Genomic DNA, 22,165 nt, shown 5'->3' on the forward strand with positions numbered 1-22,165 from the left:
ATATGCTGTTGAGGCAACTAGAACACTTGTAGGAGTTTTGGCTTTGTATGGTAAATATGGAGTGCTTTAGGGACGCTTTTAAACATTATTTGAATGAATGCATTATTTTCATATCCATCTGTTTGGTACGGAACCCCTGAGAGGCATTAAAAAAATCCAGTGATGTGTTTTCTTTGTATGATCTCAATTGTTTTCTCTCTTAAAAAAGGTGAAAAAATATTTTGGCAGGTCATTTTTCTCTCTTTGTCAGGATAAATGTTCTCATTTCAGCCATTTAGAACATGAAATGCATATAACAACAAACACAACATCACCCTGTCAAAAACAAAGAGCTTTACCTGTGAACTTTGTTGATTGATCTTTATCGTCTCGTAGGATGAGATGCCACCTCCCCATAAGAACTTGGACCGTGTGAAGGAGCTGATTGAGCCCTGGTTCTTTTTCTCGCTGGTGTGGAGCGTCGGATCCACGGGAGACGCAGACAGCTGTAAGCGCTTCAGTGCCTGGCTCAAGAACAAGATGGCAGAGGAAAAGGTCAGATCAGCATCTCCAGTTTAGCGTCCCGGCACCAAAATAGTTCTAATGTAATTTGTTTTGCCAGCTGGATTATTTCCTGATGGATGTTTTCTTGATTAACATATATCTATGTATCCTTCAGATCGAGTTATGCTTCCCTGAGGAGGGCCTGGTGTATGACTACAGGCTGGACGATGCAGGGATTAGTAACTTTGAAGACGATGAGGAAGATGAAATCAAAGTAAACCTATTGTTCTTCCACCCAAACAATCAGATGCATTTCTGCTTTTCAGTCATTCATCTTTTTGCCTGTGCTCCAGGTGCAGTGGGTCAGCTGGATGAAATACTCAAAGAGCGTTGAAGTCACCCCCGAGACAAATTACGCTGACATCATCGTTCCCACAGCCGACACAGTGAGAATGTCTTTCCTCATGGATATGCTTTTGACCAATAAGAAACCTGTGAGTACTTTGATTGATCTTCATACAAATAATGTAAATGTTTTATGAACATTTTATTCTGAACCACTTATTCAGAATCCAGAAATACATTTTTAATATTTAAATATGTTAATTGCCTTGAAAAAGCACCAAATAGACTAGATTTGTGTGTGTGTGTGTGTGTGTGTGTGTGTGTGTGTGTGTGTGTGTGTGTGTGATCCAGGTGCTCTGCATCGGGCCAGCTGGCACAGGAAAGACCCTGACCATGTCAGACAAACTGCTGAAGAACATGTCTGCCGACTACATCACACACTTCCTCATGTTCTCTGCCCGCACCTCGGCCAACCACACTCAAGATTATATCGACAGTAAGCTGGATAAAAGGTATGCCTGTTGCCAGTTTAACTACACATCATTTAAGTTACACCAGTATATTTGTGGTCGGCTGTTTCAGTGACGTGTGTGTGACTGTGTGTCAGGCGCAAAGGTGTGTTTGGACCTCCAATAGGGAAGCACTTCATCTTGTTCATTGATGACCTAAACATGCCCATGCTGGAGACCTACGGTGCTCAGCCTCCTATTGAGCTGCTGAGGCAGTGGATGGACCACGGAGGCTGGTATGACAGGAAACACATAGGTGAGAATGCTGGAGGCCTTATTCAATGTTAACTCTTTATTTTCTAGATTAACTAAAAATACATTGTTTGAATGTCTCTAACATGTTCATTTTTACTGTTTTAATACACAGATTAAGGTTATTTTTACTTCTCATGAATGCAGTCTAATTGGATTGAGCCTCTCTTTGTTTGCTTTCTCCTCAGGGACATTCAAGCACATCGTGGACATCAATTTTGCCTGTGCCATGGGACCCCCGGGTGGAGGCCGGAACCCCGTCACTCAGCGCTTCACACGCCACTTCAACATACTGTCCTTCACTGAAATGGAAGATGCCAGCAAGAAAACCATTTTCTCCACCATTCTGGGCAGTTGGATGGGTGAGTTGTGTAGATAATACCTCTAAAAAAAAGTGTGGAAAAAGCTAGCAACAGTTTCTAACAGAATCTTTGTTGTCTTTCAGATGGAAATATGAGTAAAAAGGAACCAGGCAGTAAGTCAGGGCCAGAGAGATAGGAAGTAGACAAAGTGTGCAAAGTGTGTCATTTAATACTCAGCATTAGTTAGTGAAGCTATGATATAGATACAAAACACAAGTTAACACATGTTGACCCAAACTTGTGGAAGTGTACTCTGTAAAAGTATTTTCTCTCAATCCTACATATAGATTTCCTCATGAATTAAACGTCTTCATGTTTTCACTTCCCTCTTCTGTCCTGCTATTTTTAAACAGGGCCTGTGCCAGCGATCCAGCCGCTGAATGAGCCTCTTGTAGACGCTACTATCAAAGTCTACTCCACCATTACCTCCCAGCTCCTCCCGACTCCAGCCAAGTCCCATTACACCTTCAACCTCAGAGACCTGTCCAAAGTCTTCCAGGGAATCCTCATGGCCGAGGCTGGAATGATAGAGGTAGTCAGGGCCAACAGAAGCACATTCATTTGACATAATCACGTTACTATTATGAAATATAGTCAAATCACATTTCTTTTGAAGCAACTAGTATCAGCAGTGTGATGTGTGACTTATGCCTCCCCAGCAATAGATACAATACTGCCCTAGAATAATCATATATGAATATGTTTGAACTATGGAGAAATGTCTGAAGGATTCAGTCTCAAAACGCCCGGTATAAAACTAGTGCGACTGGTCATTTTAGGACAAATTGCAGCTGCTGCAGCTCTGGTACCATGAAAGCTGTCGGGTTTTCCAAGATCGCTTGGTGTGTGCTGAGGACAGGGACTGGTTTGACAGGCTCCTCAAGGACTGCATCCAGGAGTTTGACTGCACGTTTGAAGAGGCTGTGCCCTGCCAACCTGTCTTCTACGGAGATTTCATGGTTCCTGACCGCAAAGTCTATACACTGATAGCAGACAAAGAAGAGGTGAGAGGTTTTTAACAGCTGACCAGTTTGCGTATGGGTAATTGCATTTTACTTGTGATTGATTTCATTGTGCCCCTCATTCATCTGCTATTTGACTGTATACTTTACCAACATGCTTGGTTTGTTTCACCCCTATGTTATATCATTCAGTTGGCAAAAGTGATGGAGGAATACATGGAAGACTACAACCAGACCAGTACCACCAAGATGAAGCTGGTGCTTTTCATGGATGCCATCGAGCACGTGTGCCGTATCGGCCGCATCCTGCGACAGCCTCTGGGCAATGCCCTGCTGCTTGGAGTGGGTGGGAGTGGGCGTCAGTCACTCACTAAGCTGGCCTCATACATGTGAGATTCCCACACTGTCCAAATTCCCATATCAGCAGGCTAACTTTTATGAAACACAAGGTGTTGCATGTTTACTGTTGCTTAACTGCTGAACTTTTTCCAAAGCATACAGACATTTTTGGATTGATGTCCTGCTTTATGAACAACTGTTTCCATTGATTTGAGCACACTATCCAAATTTGAATGAGGATGCAGTCATGTAATAGCATCATATGCTATTACATGACTGCATCAGTCTGTTGCAGCAGTCTGTTGCCTTTGGTTAGCTCAGGTACATGCAGATGCTGTTTTATACATCAAATAGGGAAATTCTTTTAATGTTGAATAATACACAATGTACTGTTAATCTACTAAAACATGCAGGAACCTCTTATGGCCCAGTCCTCACAGTGCGTTTGTCCATGTTCAGGTCAGCATACGAGTGTTTCCAGATTGAGCTGTCTAAGAACTACGGTCAAACAGAGTGGAGGGAAGATATTAAAAGCATCATGCTGAAGGCCGGCCTTGAAAACCAGCAGATCACCTTCCTCTTTGTAGACACACAGGTACTATATATATCATGATACTATCGTATCACCTGCGATGGTATCACCTCCTTGGAACTCTGTGGTTGGAATGCTGTTGTACTACTTGCAGTAGTGATGTGTTTCTCTTATCTCCAGAAGACGATGCAGCCTTTTACTCATCACTGCCTTTGTGTTGATCTCCCAGATTAAGAGTGAGTCATTCCTAGAGGATGTCAACAACATTTTGAACTCTGGGGATGTTCCCAACCTGTATGCAACAGACGAGCAGGAGAAAATCCTGAGCGCCATGAAGCCAGTGGTGCAAGAGCTGGGCCAACAACCAACTAAAGCCAACTTTATGGCAGCCTACATCCGAAGGGTCCGCAGCAACATCCACACTGTACTCTGCATGAGGTCGTACAAAGTTTAGATCACTGAGCCAAAAGCAAATGAAAATCACTTTTAATCTTCTTCTTATAACCGTCCTTGTTCTCTTCCTTACCGCTACTCACACTTCTCCCTTTTCCTTCCTGTGCAGTCCTATTGGGGAGGTTTTTCGTGCACGGCTGAGGCAGTTTCCGTCACTGGTGACATGTTGCACCATAGACTGGTTCAGTGCTTGGCCAGAGGAAGCTCTACAGGCTGTCGCCACGTCATTTCTTAATGAGCTGCCGGAGCTAGAAGCCAGCCCCACAGCCATGAGGGGACTGGTAAGGGAGGGAGGGGTGTGTGTGTGTGTGTGTGTGTGTGTGTGTGTGTGTGTGTGTGTGTGTGTGTGTGTGTGTGTGTTTCAGTGGGATTTATAGATTTTACATATACTAATTAAGAAATCATTCAGTTATTTGAGATAATGTAGCCAGTTGAAAAATCACAGTGCACTGACTTCAACAATATGATGACAAGGAGAATATGAGATGTATATATACATGGATTTATGAATTAAGAGTGTTCATGAGAAAACAAACATAGGTTAAATAATTTGGGAGTAACCAAAGAGAAAATGTATTTTTATATCTTGGTAAAATAAGACTAAATGAATAGGAAAAATGTGGAAAAACTACAAAAATCTAAGATACTAAAATATTTTTTCAATCTTTCCCCAAATGATTTCCTCCTCTAGACATTGATGTGTGTGAAGATCCACCGGACGGTGAAGAGGAAGTGTGATCAGTACCTGACTGAGCTTTCTCGACACAACTATGTCACGCCCAAAAGCTACCTGGAATTGCTAAAGATCTTCTTGGATCTCATTGGACGCAAGAAGCAAGAACTGTGCACGGCCCGCCAGCGCATGAAGACTGGCCTGGACAAGGTCAGCCACTCAATTTGAAAAATCACATAAATTAAATTTAAGTACATGTGCTGCTTAATAAGCACTTTTTCTGTAATCCTGTAGCTTCTTTGCACAGCGGAGGATGTGAGTAAGATGCAGGAGGAGCTGGAGGAGATGAGACCTCTTTTGGAGGAGGCTGCTAAGGACACTGAAGTCACTATGGAGACCATCAAAGTAAGGAAAAACAATACAGAAAATCAGAAATAGTGGAACATAAAGTGGGGCCAATGTGTCCCATGTATGTCTGTATGACTACCAATATATAACCTAAGGACCATGAGTGTGATTTATACTGTCTGTTGCCAGAAAGACACAGTGGTTGCAGAGGAGACCCGGAATTCAGTGCAAGCAGAGGAAGCCAAGGCTTCAAAGAAAGCCCATTTTGCAGGAGCCATTGCAGCAGACGCCCAAAGAGATTTAGATGAGGCTCTGCCAGCGCTGGATGCTGCCCTCGCCAGCCTCAAGTCTCTCAACAAGAATGATGTCACTGAGGTCAAGGATGTTGATGATGAATGGTGATATTGTTCAAACAGTAATAGTCTGCTTATATATAGAATATAACCTGAATGTTTTTTTTCCCATAGGTGCGAGCTATGCAGCGACCTCCCCATGGGGTGAAGCTGGTTATTGAGGCGGTGTGTATTATGAAGGGCATCAAGCCCAAAAGGGTACCTGGCGAGAAGCCTGGCTCCAGGATTGATGACTACTGGGAGCCTGGGAAGGGAATGTTACAAGACCCTGGCAGGTTTCTGGAGAGCCTCTTCAAGTTTGATAAGGTAGAGCCCATATCTAATGGATTCATTGTATGTGAAGGATGTTCAATCTGATGCTGAATTGCTAATTTCCTGCTTGGAGATTTGTTAATACCAGCTTTTCTGCTGTCGATCATTTCTGCAGGAAAACATCCCAGATAGCGTGATCAATTTAGTCCAGCCCTACATAGATAATGAGGAATTTCAGCCCGACTCCATTGCCAAGGTTTCCAAAGCCTGTACCTCCATTTGCCAGTGGGTTCGAGCCATGCATATATATCACTTTGTGGCCAAGGGTGTAGAACCTAAAAGGGTAAGAACTGAAATTCACATTTGAGCCATTGGTTATAAATGTAACACATCACAGTCCTTACATGTTTGTCAAATGTCATCCTAACATAAAAACACTTAAATATTTACACAGAAAGCTCTCCAGGAGGCCCAGGAAGACTTAGCAGCGACCCAGTGCATCCTGGATGATGCCAAGGGAAAGCTGGCAGCCGTGGAGGGTGGCATTGCAACTTTGCAGGCCAAGTATCAGGACTGTCTTGCGAAGAAAGATCAACTGGACAACAAGTTTAAGCTATGCCAGGCCCAACTCATCCGAGCAGACAAGGTCAGGAGGAGGGATAAGATGATACACTTCACTGATCCCCAGGGAGGGAAGGATGTACTGTAACAGGCATTATGTTTTCTCAAATCGCAAGGCAAATCAAAATGCAGTGTCTGATGAGAACACTCAACATATTTAACTTTGTAAATATCGATCGTCGTATAATGACATTGATTTTCCTCAGCTTATAGGCGGACTGGCAGATGAGAAGGTGCGATGGAAGGAAACAGTGCAACATCTGGATTACATGGTCAATAATGTGACAGGCGACGTGCTTCTGACTGCAGGATACGTAGCGTACCTGGGAGCCTTCACTGTAAGTGGGATGTAAGACAGTTAGTATGTGAGTGTTCATACATCATTACATTTAGGTCATTTAGCAGACGCTTTTGTCCAAAGCGACTTACAATAAGTACATTTGTCAAAAGAAGGAAACAAAGAAACCACGACGTATCATTGCTGATGCAGTAAGAGCTAAAAATAGTGTAAAAGTGTTAGGTCCTCATCTGAGTAAAGTATTACTTCAAGAGCAACAGTGCTACGATCTGAGTGCGATCTGAGTGCGGTAAGGTTTTTTTTTTTTTTTTGCGGGGGGGGGGGGGGGGGGTGTCGAGGGAGGGTGTTAGTGGGTCATGCTATGTAGAGTCGAGGTGAAGTCTGAACAGGTGAGTCTTGAGCCTTTTTCGGAAGATGGCAAATGACTCAGCTGTCCTGACATTAGTCGGGAGTTCGTTCCACCACTGAGGACCAGAACAGAGAAGAGTCTGGACTTTGCTGAGCGACATTTGTTTGATTTCAGCGATGTTGGTACCAGCCGGCCAGCTGAAGTAGAGGAGCGAAGTGCTCGCTTCGGGGCATGAGGTTTGACCAGTGTTTGAAGGTAGGCAGGTGCCGTTCCATTGATGGCCCTGAAGGCCAGTGTCATCGTCTTAAATTGGATGCGTGCTGCAACAGGGAGCCAGTGGAGGTCACGGAGGAGGGGGGTCACGTGGGAGAATTTGGGTAGATTGAAGATAAGACGTGCTGCAGCGTTCTGGATACGCTGCAATGGTTTAATCGCAGAGGCCGGGAGTCCGGCCAGGAGAGAGTTGCAGTAGTCAAGGCGGGAGATGACCAGTGCTTGGACCAAGAGCTGCGTTGCATCCTTTGTGAGGAAGGTCCGAATCCTGCGGATATTGTAGAGGGCAAATCTGCAGGATCGGGCCACAGCAGTGATGTTGGGGGTGCAGGATAGTTGGTCATCGAGGATTACACCCAGGTTCCTCGCAGTTGAGGAACGAAATACTGAAATACCATCATATCATGTGTATAGATACCAAGCGGCAACCTCTGGTTATGAAAAGTGAAGCCAAGGTGGAAGTGCCTTAAACTTGCATTCTCTCAATTATGGAAGCTAACTTTGTTAGCAGCTTCTTCTTTTTTATTATCTCTATGTAGTTGTTTTGATTATTGCGGTCTGTTTGAGTGACATTTTTTAGGTGAAGGCCTAACACTTCGGGCCCCTGGCCATAGTATCATGATGGTCATTTTTAGTAGGTTACCATAGTTACCATGATTTGCTGTCTATTCATATTCCTAATTAGTGTTACACTGTCGGATATTTTGCATGATGAGACATTGTTTTTGTCTTTAGGGCGAGTACAGGGCAGCCATGGCAGAGGAGTGGCTGCATTGTTTCAAAGAGCTAAGTGTTCCACATACTGACGAACCCAACCTGATCAACACCCTCGGAGATCCAGTCAAGATCCGCTACTGGCAGGTCAGTACCAACCTGTACTCAGCTGACCTCCTCTTAAGATTTTAACTGTTAATAGACCAACTTTATGTGTGCTTTAAGACTTTTTCTATCATTTACCTTTATTGTCATCATCATACATGTCATTTCTACATGCATAGATATCAGGTTTGCCCAGGGACAACCTATCAGTGGAGAACGGTGTGATCACCCAGTACTCTCTGCGCTGGCCTCTATTCATTGATCCCCAGGGACAAGCAAACAAGTGGATCAAAAAGATGGTGAGGACTCTTGTCGCTGTGCTGATCCAACCATAGCTGCAGAGGGTGCAAGTGAGACAAAAATACAGAGCAAATAGCCCTATCAAGATTGAGAATATTCCATCATGTGTAATTAAACTGCATGAACCACAGCGGGGTATCCAGTGCAGATGTTTAAAATGCTGGAAAGCTTCTGAGTGTCTCAGGTAATCCACTGCTCACTCTTACCTGCTTCCTGTTCTCACCCAGGACCAGGACAATGGATTGGAGATTATGAAGCTAAGTGACCGGGACTTCCTCCGCAGTCTTGAGAATGCCATTCGTTTTGGTAAACCCTGCCTCTTGGAGAACGTCGGAGAGGAGTTAGATCCTGCTCTAGAACCTGTCTTGTTGCAACAGGTGAATACATACACACACACACACACTCACACTCACACACACACACACACACACACACACGTATCCATATATATCCAGTGTTATATGCAAATATCTACCATCCTGGTCTGCTTAACTCTTATTTTTGGTTCTTAGACATATAAGCACCAAGGCAGTATTCTGTTGAAGCTTGGGGATTCAGTCATTCCTTACCAAGAAGGCTTCAGGATGTACATCACCACCAAGTTGCCTAACCCACACTACTCTCCAGAGATCGCCACCAAAGTCACCCTCATTAACTTCACCCTGTCACCCAGGTAACACACATTTTAAACAGATATAAGCTAAATACGAATGTTTAAAACGTTTGTAGATTTCACTGAGTTTCTTCAATACACACTGACACAAAAGTCTTGCTTACCTACATCCGAAATACACAAATGGTATAATTATTGGAATATTATACAAGCATCGCTTGCAATAGTAAGTAAGTGTGTGTATTTGTGTTAATTATTGGTACATATTGGTCCAAAATATTCTGCTTTAAACAACTCAAAATCAAATTTTGAGGTAAGGATTTTGAAGGATAGATTAAAAAACTGTTTGTGACAAACAATACATTCAGAAATTAATTTAATTCTAACAATGATGTCTTGGTCTTTTGGTTTGTGTGAATGTGCATTCCCAGTGGTCTCGAGGACCAGCTGCTGGGCCAAGTGGTTGCTGAGGAACGTCCAGACCTGGAGGAGGCAAAGAACCAGCTGATCATCAGCAATGCAAAGATGAAACAAGAGCTGAAAGAAATTGAAGACGAGATCCTGTTTCGACTCAGCTCCACGGAGGGGAACCCTGTGGACAATGAGGAGCTCATCCAAGTGTTGGCGGCTTCCAAGATCAAAGCTGGAGAGATCAAGGTAACAACGTGGGAGAACTATTTACTCTAATATATTATGTGGCTTAAATAACTAGCTTGGAAAGGGTGTAGGGCTTCCTAAACTTCATAAATGATACGGTTGATGTTTGATGTGCAATCAAACTCATGAGCTACTATTGTTGGATTGTCTTCTAATGCGAGCTGGTTTTACCTGCAGGCCAAAGTGAAGGTGGCGGAGCAGACAGAGCAGGACATTGACGCCACCCGTCAGGAATATGTGCCGGTGGCCGTCCACACTCAGATCCTCTTCTTCTGCGTGTCGGACCTGTCCAGTGTTGACCCGATGTACCAGTACTCACTGGAGTGGTTCCTTGGCATTTTCATGGCTGGCATCGCCAACTCTGAGAGAGCAGGTAGAAAGAAATCCCACAGTCATGCTCTCTGATTGCAAGATTATGCACAGAGTTAGAGTCAGTGCAGATGGAAAAATCACGAGAATGTTTATCACATTGAAACCAGATGTGAAAATATTTTTTCTTTTCTTGGTGTTTTTCTCACAGACACAGTGGAGAAGAGAATTTCCAACATCAATGACTTCTTTACCTTCAGCCTATACAGCAACGTGTGCCGCAGCTTGTTTGAGAAGCACAAACTCATGTTCGCCTTTCTGCTGTGCGCTCGCATCATGATGAATGAGAACAAAATTGATATGGTGAGGAGTTTTGCACCTCCCTCCCTCCCTCTATTTAATTTCCTGTAGGCACTCCTACACACACAGAAATTGAGTTAATCCAAGTACATTTGATGAATCTGTGTTGCAGGCTGAGTGGCGCTACCTGTTATCTGGAGGGGTGACCACTCGAGAGTTGACCAACCCAGCGGTGGGTTGGCTGTCAGAACGCGCCTGGCAGGACATCCTGGGCCTCAGTGCTCTGGACAACTTCAGCAACCTGGCGGACAGCTTCATCGTACATCTGCAGGCTTTCAAGAGAATTTTTGACAGCGACCAGCCTCACAGGCATGCATAGATAACCGCCGTGTTAACAAATGCACACTCGTTTCCTTAATTTGTACCGTGAAGAAGCTGTCAGTGCATGTGTATGTTTGCCTATAGGGAGCCTCTCCCAGGAGAGTTGGACACACAGATGGACTCATTCCAGAAGCTGTTGGTCCTGCGCTGTCTGAGGGCTGACTGTCTTGTTCAAGGCCTGCAGGACTTTGTCTCGGCTCAGCTGGGACAACGCTTCATTGAGCCTCAGGTAGAGCCACGCTCTTGCCTTAATGATGATGTTAAAACCAATATGTATTCAGTGAAACAAAGTCAGTCGTACCTCTGTGACAGTTGCATAGAAGTGATAATATTAAAATGGCAATAATGGTTCAATTTGTTTTGGCTTGGGTGTGCAGCAGTGCAAACATGGGTTATGTCTGTCCTCTACACGATGTAACAGCATCATGAATGGCCCGTTACTACTTCTGTCTCCATCTTTCCACAGACATCAGACCTGTCCGTGGTCTTCACAGAGTCATCCCCCTCCACCCCCCTCATCTTCGTCCTGTCCCCTGGCACTGACCCTGCTGCTGACCTCTACAAGTTTGCTGACATCATGCAGTTCTCCAAGAAAATGAGTGCCATCTCTCTGGGCCAGGGCCAGGTCAGGGCCAGGGGGGTGCTTGGGAATTCTCTCTCTCTCTCTCTCTCTCACACCCACACTCACTCAAACTTGCATACACTCTCTCTGACCCTGGGGAAATGCACTGTAAGACACTTTCTCACAGAACCAGGCCGTTCTCATTTGTCTCCAGAATGGCCACCGCTGTGCTAATTGTTTTCTCTATTTATGGCCATAGGCAAGGACAATGTACGCTACAACTTTGACAGATGCTAGATTCCAGGACACCATAAATGAGCTCTAAGAATAACCATAAAAACACCATGTGTAGGGTTTAGGATAACTCCTGAGACAAATGTCTCCCATCAACACTCTCCCCATGTGGCTGTTTAATAGGTGTTACTGTGTATTTATCACATTATTTGCAATTATGTGAGTTAGACTCCGGGCTGTTCCTTCACCTGTCCTCAGTTTCTGTCTACATTGAACCAAGGGCTCTGAAGCCTTTCTGAAAGACTCCTCTTCTAGGAAACTGTTACCTATTGTCACGGTAAACTGACATGGTTATCTTCACACCTGCCTCTTTATTCTGCTGCTGCTGTCTGATTCAGGGCCCCTGTGCTGAGATCTTGATGCACGCTGCTATGGAAAGAGGTCACTGGGTCTTCTTTCAAAACTGTCACCTGGCACCCAGCTGGATGCCTGCCCTGGAGAGACTCATTGAAAACATCAACCCAGTAAAGGTCAGCACGTATGCACACATGCCGTACTGTACTACTATTGTAGTATTGCATGTTAGACAAGCCTTGCTGGTGTTAATTAATGCCGTTACTGCCTCACAACCCCCCCAAACAGGTGCACAAGGAGTTCCGTCTGTGGCTCACAAGTCTCCCCAGCAACCAGTTCCCAGTGTCCATTCTCCAAAATGGGTCAAAGATGACCATCGAGCCTCCAAAGGGAATCAAGGCTAATCTACAGAAAAGTTACCTGAGGCTCACCAGTGATTTTATCTCCTCATCCACCAAGGTCTGCCTAGAGTTCAGTCACCGTCAGTCTGTTCCTGCTCATCACATGTACCACCTTTTGGATCCCTTTTAAAGCATCTAGTATCTGTGACTTATCCTCTCCTCTCCTCTCCAGACAACACACCTCAAGTCTCTGCTCCTGTCTCTGTGTCTCTTCCACGGAATCGCTCTGGAGCGAAGGAAGTTCGGCCCCCTGGGCTTTAACATCCCCTACGACTTCACCGACGGCGACCTGAACATCTGCATCAGCCAACTCAAAATGTTCCTGGATGAGTACCAGGACATCCCATACAAGGTGGGGGGGGGGGGGAGAAGGCTTCTGTCAATATTTAACAACCTGTTAAAACAACAATAGCTCAATCACACTGATCCTTTCTCCTCCTAACTCATCATGCGTCACACACAGCTGTATTACTCACTGTTAATTGCTGTTGTGACATGCTTTATTTAATCTGCTGAGAGTTTAGGTATAAGCTGAGACAGAGAATATTTGTGTGTTTGAGTTTATTTTCCCCCATCTGTCCAGGTGCTAAAATACACTGCGGGGGAGATTAATTATGGCGGCCGTGTGACAGATGATTGGGACAGACGATGTCTGCTCAGTGTGCTGGAGGACTTCTACTGTCCCGCTGTGCTCAATGAAGACCACGTCTACTCTTCATCTGGAGTCTACCGGCAGATAGACACAAGTCTGGATATCAAGGTTAGATCAACGCAGGACTTAGACCTGACCTTTGTCACCATGACTTGGTATAGTCCAAAACTGTATTTTCAAAGGTTCAGGAATCACAGTGTCAGTCTATAAAACATGACGATATCTTTGTGATTTAATGACATATCATTAAAAAGACCAATTTATTTTAAAGCAGAAAAAACTCAAACTTTTATGAAAATAATCATTACATTTAAGTCTATTCACTATACTTGGTAAATTGTGTATAAGATTAGTTTTAAAAACCGACACGACTGAAAATGATATATTCTATAAATCAAAGAACATCATCTTATGAAGTGCTGACTATCAAACTAATTGATGACCCGGCAATTCTGACTCTAGGGTTACTTGGCGTACGTTCGTGGTTTGCCCATCAATGATAGACCCGAGGTCTTCGGTCTCCATGACAACGCCAACATCAGCTTTGCCCAGAATGAGACTTTCACACTGCTGGGAGCCGTGGTTCGTCTCCAGCCTCGAGCCGCATCTGCTGGGGGCAAAACCCTGGAGGAGGTACAGAAATCGAATGATTTGATTCCTTTTAGTACGACTTGCATCGTATTTGAGTTTGTACATGAGCTCAGTGCAGATTCAGAGGTGCGGGACGACAGAAAACGTCATCATTTCCTCCTTCAACGAGGTTTTAGCTGAACATACTTCATTGAGCAGTGCTTAGCATCCTGTCAGGTATTTACTGTAATGTGTGTGTTTCTAAATGTTGCAGCCTGTTTCTCACCAGTGGTGTGTCTCTTCCTCTACTGCAGATAGTGGAGGAGATAGTGGCAGGCATCGTTGAAAAGATTCCTCAGCCTTTCAGCGTTCAGGAGGTGATGGAAAAGTACCCGGTCCTCTATGAAGAGTCCATGAACACAGTGCTCATCCAGGAGGTCATCAGGTAACATCGGGCTGTGGTAAAAGATAACAAACCACACTGCAGGTTTCCATGAGGTCATACTAGTGATACAGTTTGGTCATTCTTTGAGATTCGAGAAAGAAACGGCCGTCAACAATAATTAGCAGTTTGCAGTTTGGTCAAGTGGTAAGTTAAAAAATAGTCATTCAATCTGTAACCAACGGTGATGTAATATCACTATTGGAATCCAGTAGCTGAAATTGTACCCTTCAAAAGTCCCAGCCAGTCACCGTGATGACATGGCTTTGTAATCATACTGTATTAATAACAGCTTTTTCATTTTGGATACGTGTAAACTGCTATAACTGGTGATGTCAGCAACAGGCCAAAGGAGGTTTGCTAAATTATCAGTCAATGGTCCCATTAGCCCATTAATATATTATGTTCCTTTTTATACTGTGGGGCGGTCAAATCTTTTCAAATGTTTGGGTTTAAGTGTTGTTGTCCAGATCTTATAAATATAATATAATATATATAATATTTTTCCTGTCTGTTTGTGCAATTTTTTGTCCTTGGATTTTACTTTTATGAACTTTGGCTGGGAAGTTTTGACCATAGTTACTTAATAGTAATTAACATATTACTTATTGAGATTTGAATCTACATCTAATCAATATAAGACATCAAACTTATATCAGCTTTGAGAACAGATTTGGAAATAAGTGAATGTTTATTTTATATTTTCCTGCCCTTTGTGACTTTTCATTGCTATGTGTTTGTCTTTTTGCAACTTGATGACTGAGTTGTACTGGATCAGGTATTGCCAGTTTAAGTCATTAGTACTAGTACTACTAGTAATTGGTCCTTGTCTCTTTTGGTCTTTCAGGTACAACAAGCTGCTGGCGGTCATCTCTCAGAGTCTCAGTGATATTGTGAAGGCTCTGAAGGGTTTAGTGGTGATGTCATCAGAACTGGAGCTTATGGCCAACAGCTTATTCAACAACGTGGTGCCTGATATGTGGAAAACCAAGGTAGGACACACCCACAACAGTTATTCTCCTTCTGGTTCACCTGTGGGTGACAGTGGCGTTGCTCAAAGGTTGTAACCACTGTAAATTCAAAATTTCAAAATCCTACTGAGAAATTGTATTTTTAAACAATGACCTTGTTGATGTGAATACATTTGAAAATGCTGTAAGCAGGTGTGTTTTATTGGATGCAGTTAGGGGTGAGACTTGGACATTTCTGAGTGTTTTCAGTGGACAGGATATCAGATCAACTTTTGGTTTATCGTTTATGCTGCTCTAATAATTCCAAGCCCTGCTTTTGAAGATTACATGGCTCTTTGATGGCCACGTGTCTCTCTCTCCCTCCAGGCATACCCGTCTCTGAAGCCCCTGGCCTCCTGGGTGTCGGACCTGCTTCAGAGGATCAATTTCCTGCAGGGATGGATCGATAATGGCATTCCACCTGTTTTCTGGATTAGCGGCTTCTTTTTCCCCCAGGCTTTTCTCACCGGAACCCTCCAGAATCACGCCCGCCGCTTTAGGACCTCCATCGACACAATTGGATTTGACTTTGAGGTCAGACAGTAAGCTGGTGTATGTCTGCAAGTCTGTGCCATTGCCATTGTTTCTGCCCCACTAGCTAAAAACACAAGATTTTCAGATCCATCCATCCATCCATTATCAATCACCACGATCCCATTCGGGGTCACAAGGTGGCTGGAGCCGATCCTAGCTTACATTGGTCGAGGACATGGTCCACCCTGGACAGGTCGCAAGTCTTACACAGGGCTGAAACTTAGAGACAAATAAGCATTCACACTCACACCTTCAGGCAATTTAGAGTTATCCATTAACCTGTCTTTGGACTGTGGGAGGAAGTCAGAGTAGGAGAACATGCAAACTCCACACAGAAGGAACCCAGAGTCCCTGATTCCAGATATAGCACTACATATTTATCAATTTAACTCAACTGTGTATGAATATTTGAAGATTTACTTGGTTTACACCGAGTCTCACCCATTCTCTTTCTAAGTTCTTTTGTAATCCTTTCTCTCTCAGGTGGTGAAGTCAACGTCCGAGATAACAGAGAGACCGAGCACAGGCTGCTACATCCAAGGTCTATTCCTGGAGGGGGCTCGCTGGGATAACGAAGCAGGTCAACTCACCGAGTCCAGGCCCAAAGAGCTCTACACAGAGATGGCCGCCATCTGGCTGATCCCCAAACCCAACCGCCAACCTCCAACCTCTGGGTTCTACGTCTGCCCCATCTACAAGACCCTCACACGGGCGGGTAAGTTTTTATTGTGCCATTTTTTTTTCAAGTGTAATAACCCTGGTTTTCAGTGGGACTAGGTGTCGGGCTGCTTGCTCTAGTGTTTGTGTGTATCTCCTTTTGGTGGTTTTATTACTCACCCAAAATAGCCTCCAGTTAGTGTCTCGTTTCACGAAGCGTCTTAAAGTGCAGCTCTGTATTTTCCATCCACAGCAGCACAGTAGCCAACACCTTGTGTGGCTCAGAAACACTTGACGTGATGGAAAAAATGCAAATGTCTTGGTGACGCCGAACCGCTTTGTGTGCTTCTAGGGACTTTGTCTACGACCGGTCATTCCACCAACTACGTTGTGCTGATAGTAAGGTGTCATTGCTATGTGTAACCAGTAGAGGGGGGCCGAGGGACTGCCCCACGTTGGGCACTGGGGATGAGGGGCACGGAAGAACAATAAAGTGACGAGCGGGTTAGCTCGTGAAAGACAAAACGTCTGGTTCATTTTAAAAGATAATGAACAAAACATGGTACCAGGAGTGAAAGGCAGCTAATGAAGGTCGACTCGAGATGGAGACGCTGAGGCCACCGGAGGGACTGAAACTAGTGGGGAATGTCGACAGCAATTGGCGAAGCTTCAAGCAGCAATTCGAGCTGTACGTGGCGGCAATTGGACTCGACTCGAAGCCCGACGCCAGGAAGATTGCGTTGCTGCTCACGGTAGCGGGTCCCCAAGCCATCGAAGTCTTCAACACCTTCGAGTTCGACGAGCGTGACGACAGCGGTAAATACGACAAAGTTGTTGAAAAGTTCGAGGCACATTGCTCGCCGAGAAAAAACACGGTATATGAGAGGTACGTGTTCCGTTCCCGGATGCAGCAGCCGGAAGAGACTTTTGATTGCTTTGTGACGGATTTAAAACTGAAGGCGCAGTCGTGTGATTTCGGGCAGCTGAAAGATTCCATGATCCGTGATCAAATTGTGTATGGGATCCATGATAAACGGACGAGGGAACGGCTGCTGCGGGATCCTCAGCTGACACTAGAGGTGGCAGAGAGACAGTGCCATGCAAGTGAGTTAGCATTACAGCATGCAAAGACATTCAGTGAAACAGGTACCACTGCTGGAAATGACAATGCAAACGTGGCTGTGGTTAAACACAAAATGAAAAGAGGCTCGCCACAAAAGAATTGCAAAGACGACGCAAGCTACTCCTGCAAACGCTGTGGTGGACGGCACGAACCCCGGCAGTGTCCTGCATATGGCAAGAAGTGTGCAAAATGCAATGGAAAAAATCATTTTGCAAAACAGTGTCTTTCCAAAGGTAAACCAAAATCAGTGAGAATAGTGGAAGAAACTGACTTGAATGAGACTTTCTTTGTCGGGATGGTGTCATGTGATGGTGCACCAAAGCAACAGGAGGACACTGAGAAAAATGAAAAGTGCTCAGATAAAGGAGACACTTGGTTGGTGTCACTCCAAGTAAACGGAGCAGTAGTACCACTAAGAATTGATACAGGTGCACAGGCAAATCTAATCAGCTTGACAGAAATCAGAGCTATGGAAGAAAAGCCCAAAATAATGAAGAGGAAAGTGACGCTAAAGGACTACAATGGGAAAGACATTGAAAGCATGGGACAGTGCAGACTCAAAGTAAAAGTGAAAAATAAAACATACAATGTACTGTTTTCAGTTGTACCTGAGGGCCGTGAGTCACTGCTGGGCGGGACTGCATCAAAGACATTGAACCTGGTGAGGAGAGTCTATAACATTAATTGCTCAGAAGCAATAAGTGCATGCTCAGGCACAGTGGACTCTCTAGTTCACCATTTTGATGATGTCTTCAAAGGAATGGGATGTCTGCCATACACATATAGAATTCAACTAAAAGAAGGTGCAAACCCAGTGATTCACGCACCACGAAGAGTTCCAGCTCCACTTCGAGAGCGGCTCAAAAAGGAACTGGACAGGATGTCCCAGCTGCACGTCATCACTAAAGTGGAGGAACCTACAGAGTGGGTAAACTCGATGGTGTGCGTGGATAAAAAGAACAAAAACAAAGAGCTGAGGATATGCATGGATCCTGGAGATTTGAACAAGAACATAAAACGTGAGCACTACCAGATACCAAAGCGTGAGGAGATTGCAAGTGAAATGGCAGGAGCCAAATACTTCTCAAAACTTGATGCAGCGCAGGGATTCTGGCAGATCAAGTTGGATGAAGAAAGCTCAAGATACTGCACGTTTAACACACCTTATGGACGGTACAGGTTTCTCAGAATGCCATTTGGCATAATCTCAGCATCTGAGATTTTTCACCGTGCCATGGACACCATGTTGGAGGGCCTAAAAGGGGTTCGTTGTTATGTCGATGATGTGGTCGTCTGGGGTCCACCCTTCAAGAACATAATGAGAGACTGATCAAAGTGCTCCAGAGAGTCCGTGAGAATGGGCTGAAGCTAAACCGTGCCAAGTGCCAGTTTGGTGTGCAGGAAATCACATTTTTGGGCGACAAACTATCTGCACAGGGCATTGAGCCTGATGAAAAGAAGATAAAAGCCATTCTAGACATGCCACGACCAACTGACAAGAAAGGTGTGCTTAGGGTCATGGGCATGATAAACTTCATTGGAAAGTTTATTCCAAACTTGTCGGTCAGAACATCAGCGTTGAGACAGCTCCTTCGTGATTCAACAGAGTTTGAGTGGACAGAGAGAAATGAGAGAGAGTGGAAGGCTTTAAAGACCACACTGACAACTGTTCCTGTCCTCGCTTATTATGACTCAACCAAGAAACTGAACATTTCCACGGATGCTTCAAAAGATGGGCTTGGTGCTGTTTTGCTGCAAGCAGAAGGAGAAAGCTGGAAGCCAGTAGCATATGCCTCCAGATCCATGACAAAGACGGAAAGCAAATATGCACAAATTGAAAAAGAGTGTCTTGGACTGACTTATGGACTCTAAATCTTTCATTGTTATGTTTATGGACTTCCCATCTTCACAGTTGAAACGGATCATCGTCCTCTTGTGTCAATCATCAAGAAAAGCCTGAATGAGATGTCGCCGAGGATTCAGCGCCTCATCATGAAGATGCAAAGGTATGATTTCGAGTTGATATACACACCTGGCAAGCATCTCGTGTTAGCCGATGCACTATCACGTGCTCCAGTGTTGAGTCCTGTGAGCTCCACTGAGAAAGAAGTAGAGAACCATGTGAACATGGTAGTTGAGTCTCTGCCAGTGTCAGATGCCAAGATAAAGCAAATAAGTGAGCAGATTGCTACAGACAAGGAGCTACAGACTGTGATAGAACACCTCCAAACCGGCTGGCCCAGAGGTTCATGTCCAAAATATTATCACATCAGATCTGAGCTAAGTGTGGCGAATGGACTGTTATTGAGAGACAAACGGATTGTCATTCCACACAGCCTGAGAATGGAAATACTAGAGAAACTGCATGAGGGACACTTGGGCATTGAAAAATGCAAAAGGAGATCCAGAGACTCTGTATACTGGCCTGGAATAAATAAAGACATTGAAAATATGATTGGAAAATGTGAGACATGCAAAAGGCACCAGAGTAAACAGGCCAAGGAACCCATGTTGATTCCTGATCTTCCCACTGAACCCTGGAAGAAAGTAGGAACAGATTTGTTTCATTGCAATGGAAGAGATTATGTGTTGGTAATTGATTATTATTCCAACTTTCCAGAAATTGCTCTGCTCGCAAATGCAACTGCTAACAGTGTTATTACACATGTCAAGTCCATGTTTGCCAGGCATGGAATACCAGAGACTGTAGTCAGTGACAATGGTCCGTGTTATAACTGCAATGAGTGGCGGCAGTTTGCAAGACAATATGGTTTCCATCATGTCACTTCCAGTCCCCAGCATGCGCAGGCAAATGGCAAAGCGGAGAAGGGAGTGCATATCATTAAGCAGCTTCTGAAAAAGGCCACAGACAGCAAGTCGGATCCATACTTGGCTCTACTGAGCTACAGGTCTTCTCCCCTTGACTGTGGTCTCTCCCCAGCGGAACTTTTGATGAATCGCAAGCTGCGCACTACTCTGCCCCGCTACACGGAGAACCAACAGAAAACAGAGATCCAGTTGAAAATGGAGAACTTAAAATGGAAACAAAAACAGCGTTTTGACAAGTCAACAAGATCTCTGAGACCACTTGCACAGGATGATGTGGTGAGGATCCAAGACCAGGATGCATGGAACAAGAAAGCGACGGTTCTTCAAGAAATAGGGCCTCGGTCCTATGCAGTGAGAACTGAGGATGGACATGTGTTCAGAAGGAACCGGCGTCACCTTCTAAAAACCAAAGAGACTGTTCAAAAGACGCTAACTGATGATGCAGATGGAGAAGATGCTGTGTCACAGGCTGACACAGTGCCTGAGCTGACATCAGATGGACACGTACAGGTGGACACAAGCAATGTTGCCACAGAGTTACCTGTACTGAGGCGATCTGACCGTCAGATCAAAAGACCGGTTAGACTTGACCTATAAATCAGTATGATAGATGCTGAAGTTCTACTGTTAAAAAAAAAAAGAAAAGTTAGCAAGAAGTTAATGCAGAGCTGAATATGTTGTAATTGTGATTTTCAATAATTGTGATTTATCGTCTTGGCATCATATGAATGTGTTCATGCATATGTTTCTTATGCTCACAGTTCATTACTTCAAAGAAGGGAGGATGTGCTGATAGTAAGGTGTCATTGCTATCTGTAACCAGTAGAGGGGGGCCTCGGTCCTGCCCCACGTTGGGCACTCGGGATGAGGGGCACAGAAGAATAATAAAGGGACGAGCGGGTTAGCTCGTGAAAGACAAAACGTCTGGTTCATTAAAGAATGATGAACAAAACATGGTACCAGGAGTGAAAGGCAGCTAATGAAGGTCGACTCGAGATGGAGACGCTGATGCCACCGGAGGGACTGAAACTAGTGGGGAATGTCGACAGCAATTGGCGAAGCTTCAAGCAGCAATTCGAGCTGTACGTGGCGGCAATTGGACTCGACTCGAAGCCCGACGCCAGGAAGATTGCGTTGCTGCTCACGGTAGCGGGTCCCCAAGCCATCGAAGTCTTCAACACCTTCGAGTTCGACGAGCGTGACGACAGCGGTAAATACGACAAAGTTCTTGAAAAGTTCGAGGCACATTGCTCGCCGAGAAAAAACACAGTATATGAGAGGTACGTGTTCCGTTCCCGGATGCAGCAGCCGGAAGAGACTTTTGATTGCTTTGTGACAGATTTAAAACTGAAGGCGCAGTCGTGTGATTTCGGGCAGCTGAAAGATTCCATGATCCGTGATCAAATTGTGTATGGGATCCATGATAAACGGACGAGGGAACGGCTGCTGCGGGATCCTCAGCTGACACTAGAGGTGGCAGAGAGACAGTGCCATGCAAGTGAGTTAGCATTACAGCATGCAAAGACATTCAGTGAAACAGGTATCACTGCTGGAAATGACAATGCAAACGTGGCTGTGGTTAAACACAAAATGAAAAGAGGCTCGCCACAAAAGAATTGCAAAGACGACGCAAGCTACTCCTGCAAACGCTGTGGTGGACGGCACGAACCCCGGCAGTGTCCTGCATACGGCAAGAAGTGTGCAAAATGCAATGGAAAAAATCATTTTGCAAAACAGTGTCTTTCCAAAGGTAAACCAAAATCAGTGAGAATAGTGGAAGAAACTGACTTGAATGAGACTTTCTTTGTCGGGATGGTGTCATGTGATGGTGCACCAAAGCAACAGGAGGACACTGAGAAAAATGAAAAGTGCTCAGATAAAGGAGACACTTGGTTGGTGTCACTCCAAGTAAACGGAGCAGTAGTACCACTAAGAATTGATACAGGTGCACAGGCAAATCTAATCAGCTTGACAGAAATCAGAGCTATGGAAGAAAAGCCCAAAATAATGAAGA

At 44.6% G+C, this 22,165-nt stretch overlaps 1 protein-coding gene across 1 annotated transcript in view; it reads left to right on the plus strand.

Annotated features, from left to right (window-relative positions):
- Window positions 1-16,622, plus strand: part of LOC311027345 (dynein axonemal heavy chain 1-like) — a gene marked incomplete at both ends in the record, with an annotated part of 28,982 nt that extends 12,360 nt beyond the window's left edge. Inside the window, 40 exons of the mRNA XM_084031334.1 lie at window positions 376-534; window positions 659-757; window positions 837-977; window positions 1,180-1,340; window positions 1,436-1,593; window positions 1,778-1,951; window positions 2,035-2,064; window positions 2,305-2,483; window positions 2,731-2,955; window positions 3,106-3,302; window positions 3,712-3,847; window positions 4,014-4,222; window positions 4,347-4,518; window positions 4,929-5,120; window positions 5,205-5,315; window positions 5,448-5,633; window positions 5,726-5,917; window positions 6,039-6,206; window positions 6,318-6,509; window positions 6,691-6,822; window positions 8,140-8,265; window positions 8,403-8,522; window positions 8,751-8,900; window positions 9,036-9,196; window positions 9,568-9,793; window positions 9,971-10,166; window positions 10,314-10,465; window positions 10,575-10,771; window positions 10,868-11,012; window positions 11,250-11,408; window positions 11,978-12,109; window positions 12,222-12,392; window positions 12,507-12,686; window positions 12,918-13,094; window positions 13,449-13,619; window positions 13,871-14,001; window positions 14,846-14,990; window positions 15,336-15,542; window positions 16,026-16,257; window positions 16,552-16,622. Of these exons, the coding sequence (XP_083887460.1) occupies window positions 376-534; window positions 659-757; window positions 837-977; window positions 1,180-1,340; window positions 1,436-1,593; window positions 1,778-1,951; window positions 2,035-2,064; window positions 2,305-2,483; window positions 2,731-2,955; window positions 3,106-3,302; window positions 3,712-3,847; window positions 4,014-4,222; window positions 4,347-4,518; window positions 4,929-5,120; window positions 5,205-5,315; window positions 5,448-5,633; window positions 5,726-5,917; window positions 6,039-6,206; window positions 6,318-6,509; window positions 6,691-6,822; window positions 8,140-8,265; window positions 8,403-8,522; window positions 8,751-8,900; window positions 9,036-9,196; window positions 9,568-9,793; window positions 9,971-10,166; window positions 10,314-10,465; window positions 10,575-10,771; window positions 10,868-11,012; window positions 11,250-11,408; window positions 11,978-12,109; window positions 12,222-12,392; window positions 12,507-12,686; window positions 12,918-13,094; window positions 13,449-13,619; window positions 13,871-14,001; window positions 14,846-14,990; window positions 15,336-15,542; window positions 16,026-16,257; window positions 16,552-16,622 (6,462 nt within the window). The remainder of the gene's footprint in view (window positions 1-375; window positions 535-658; window positions 758-836; window positions 978-1,179; window positions 1,341-1,435; window positions 1,594-1,777; window positions 1,952-2,034; window positions 2,065-2,304; window positions 2,484-2,730; window positions 2,956-3,105; window positions 3,303-3,711; window positions 3,848-4,013; window positions 4,223-4,346; window positions 4,519-4,928; window positions 5,121-5,204; window positions 5,316-5,447; window positions 5,634-5,725; window positions 5,918-6,038; window positions 6,207-6,317; window positions 6,510-6,690; window positions 6,823-8,139; window positions 8,266-8,402; window positions 8,523-8,750; window positions 8,901-9,035; window positions 9,197-9,567; window positions 9,794-9,970; window positions 10,167-10,313; window positions 10,466-10,574; window positions 10,772-10,867; window positions 11,013-11,249; window positions 11,409-11,977; window positions 12,110-12,221; window positions 12,393-12,506; window positions 12,687-12,917; window positions 13,095-13,448; window positions 13,620-13,870; window positions 14,002-14,845; window positions 14,991-15,335; window positions 15,543-16,025; window positions 16,258-16,551) is intronic.
- Between the last annotated feature and the right edge of the window lie 5,543 nt (window positions 16,623-22,165).

This window comes from Eutrigla gurnardus (genome assembly GCF_963514095.1).
Source record: "Eutrigla gurnardus genome assembly, chromosome: 2".
NCBI lineage: Eukaryota > Metazoa > Chordata > Actinopteri > Perciformes > Triglidae > Eutrigla > Eutrigla gurnardus.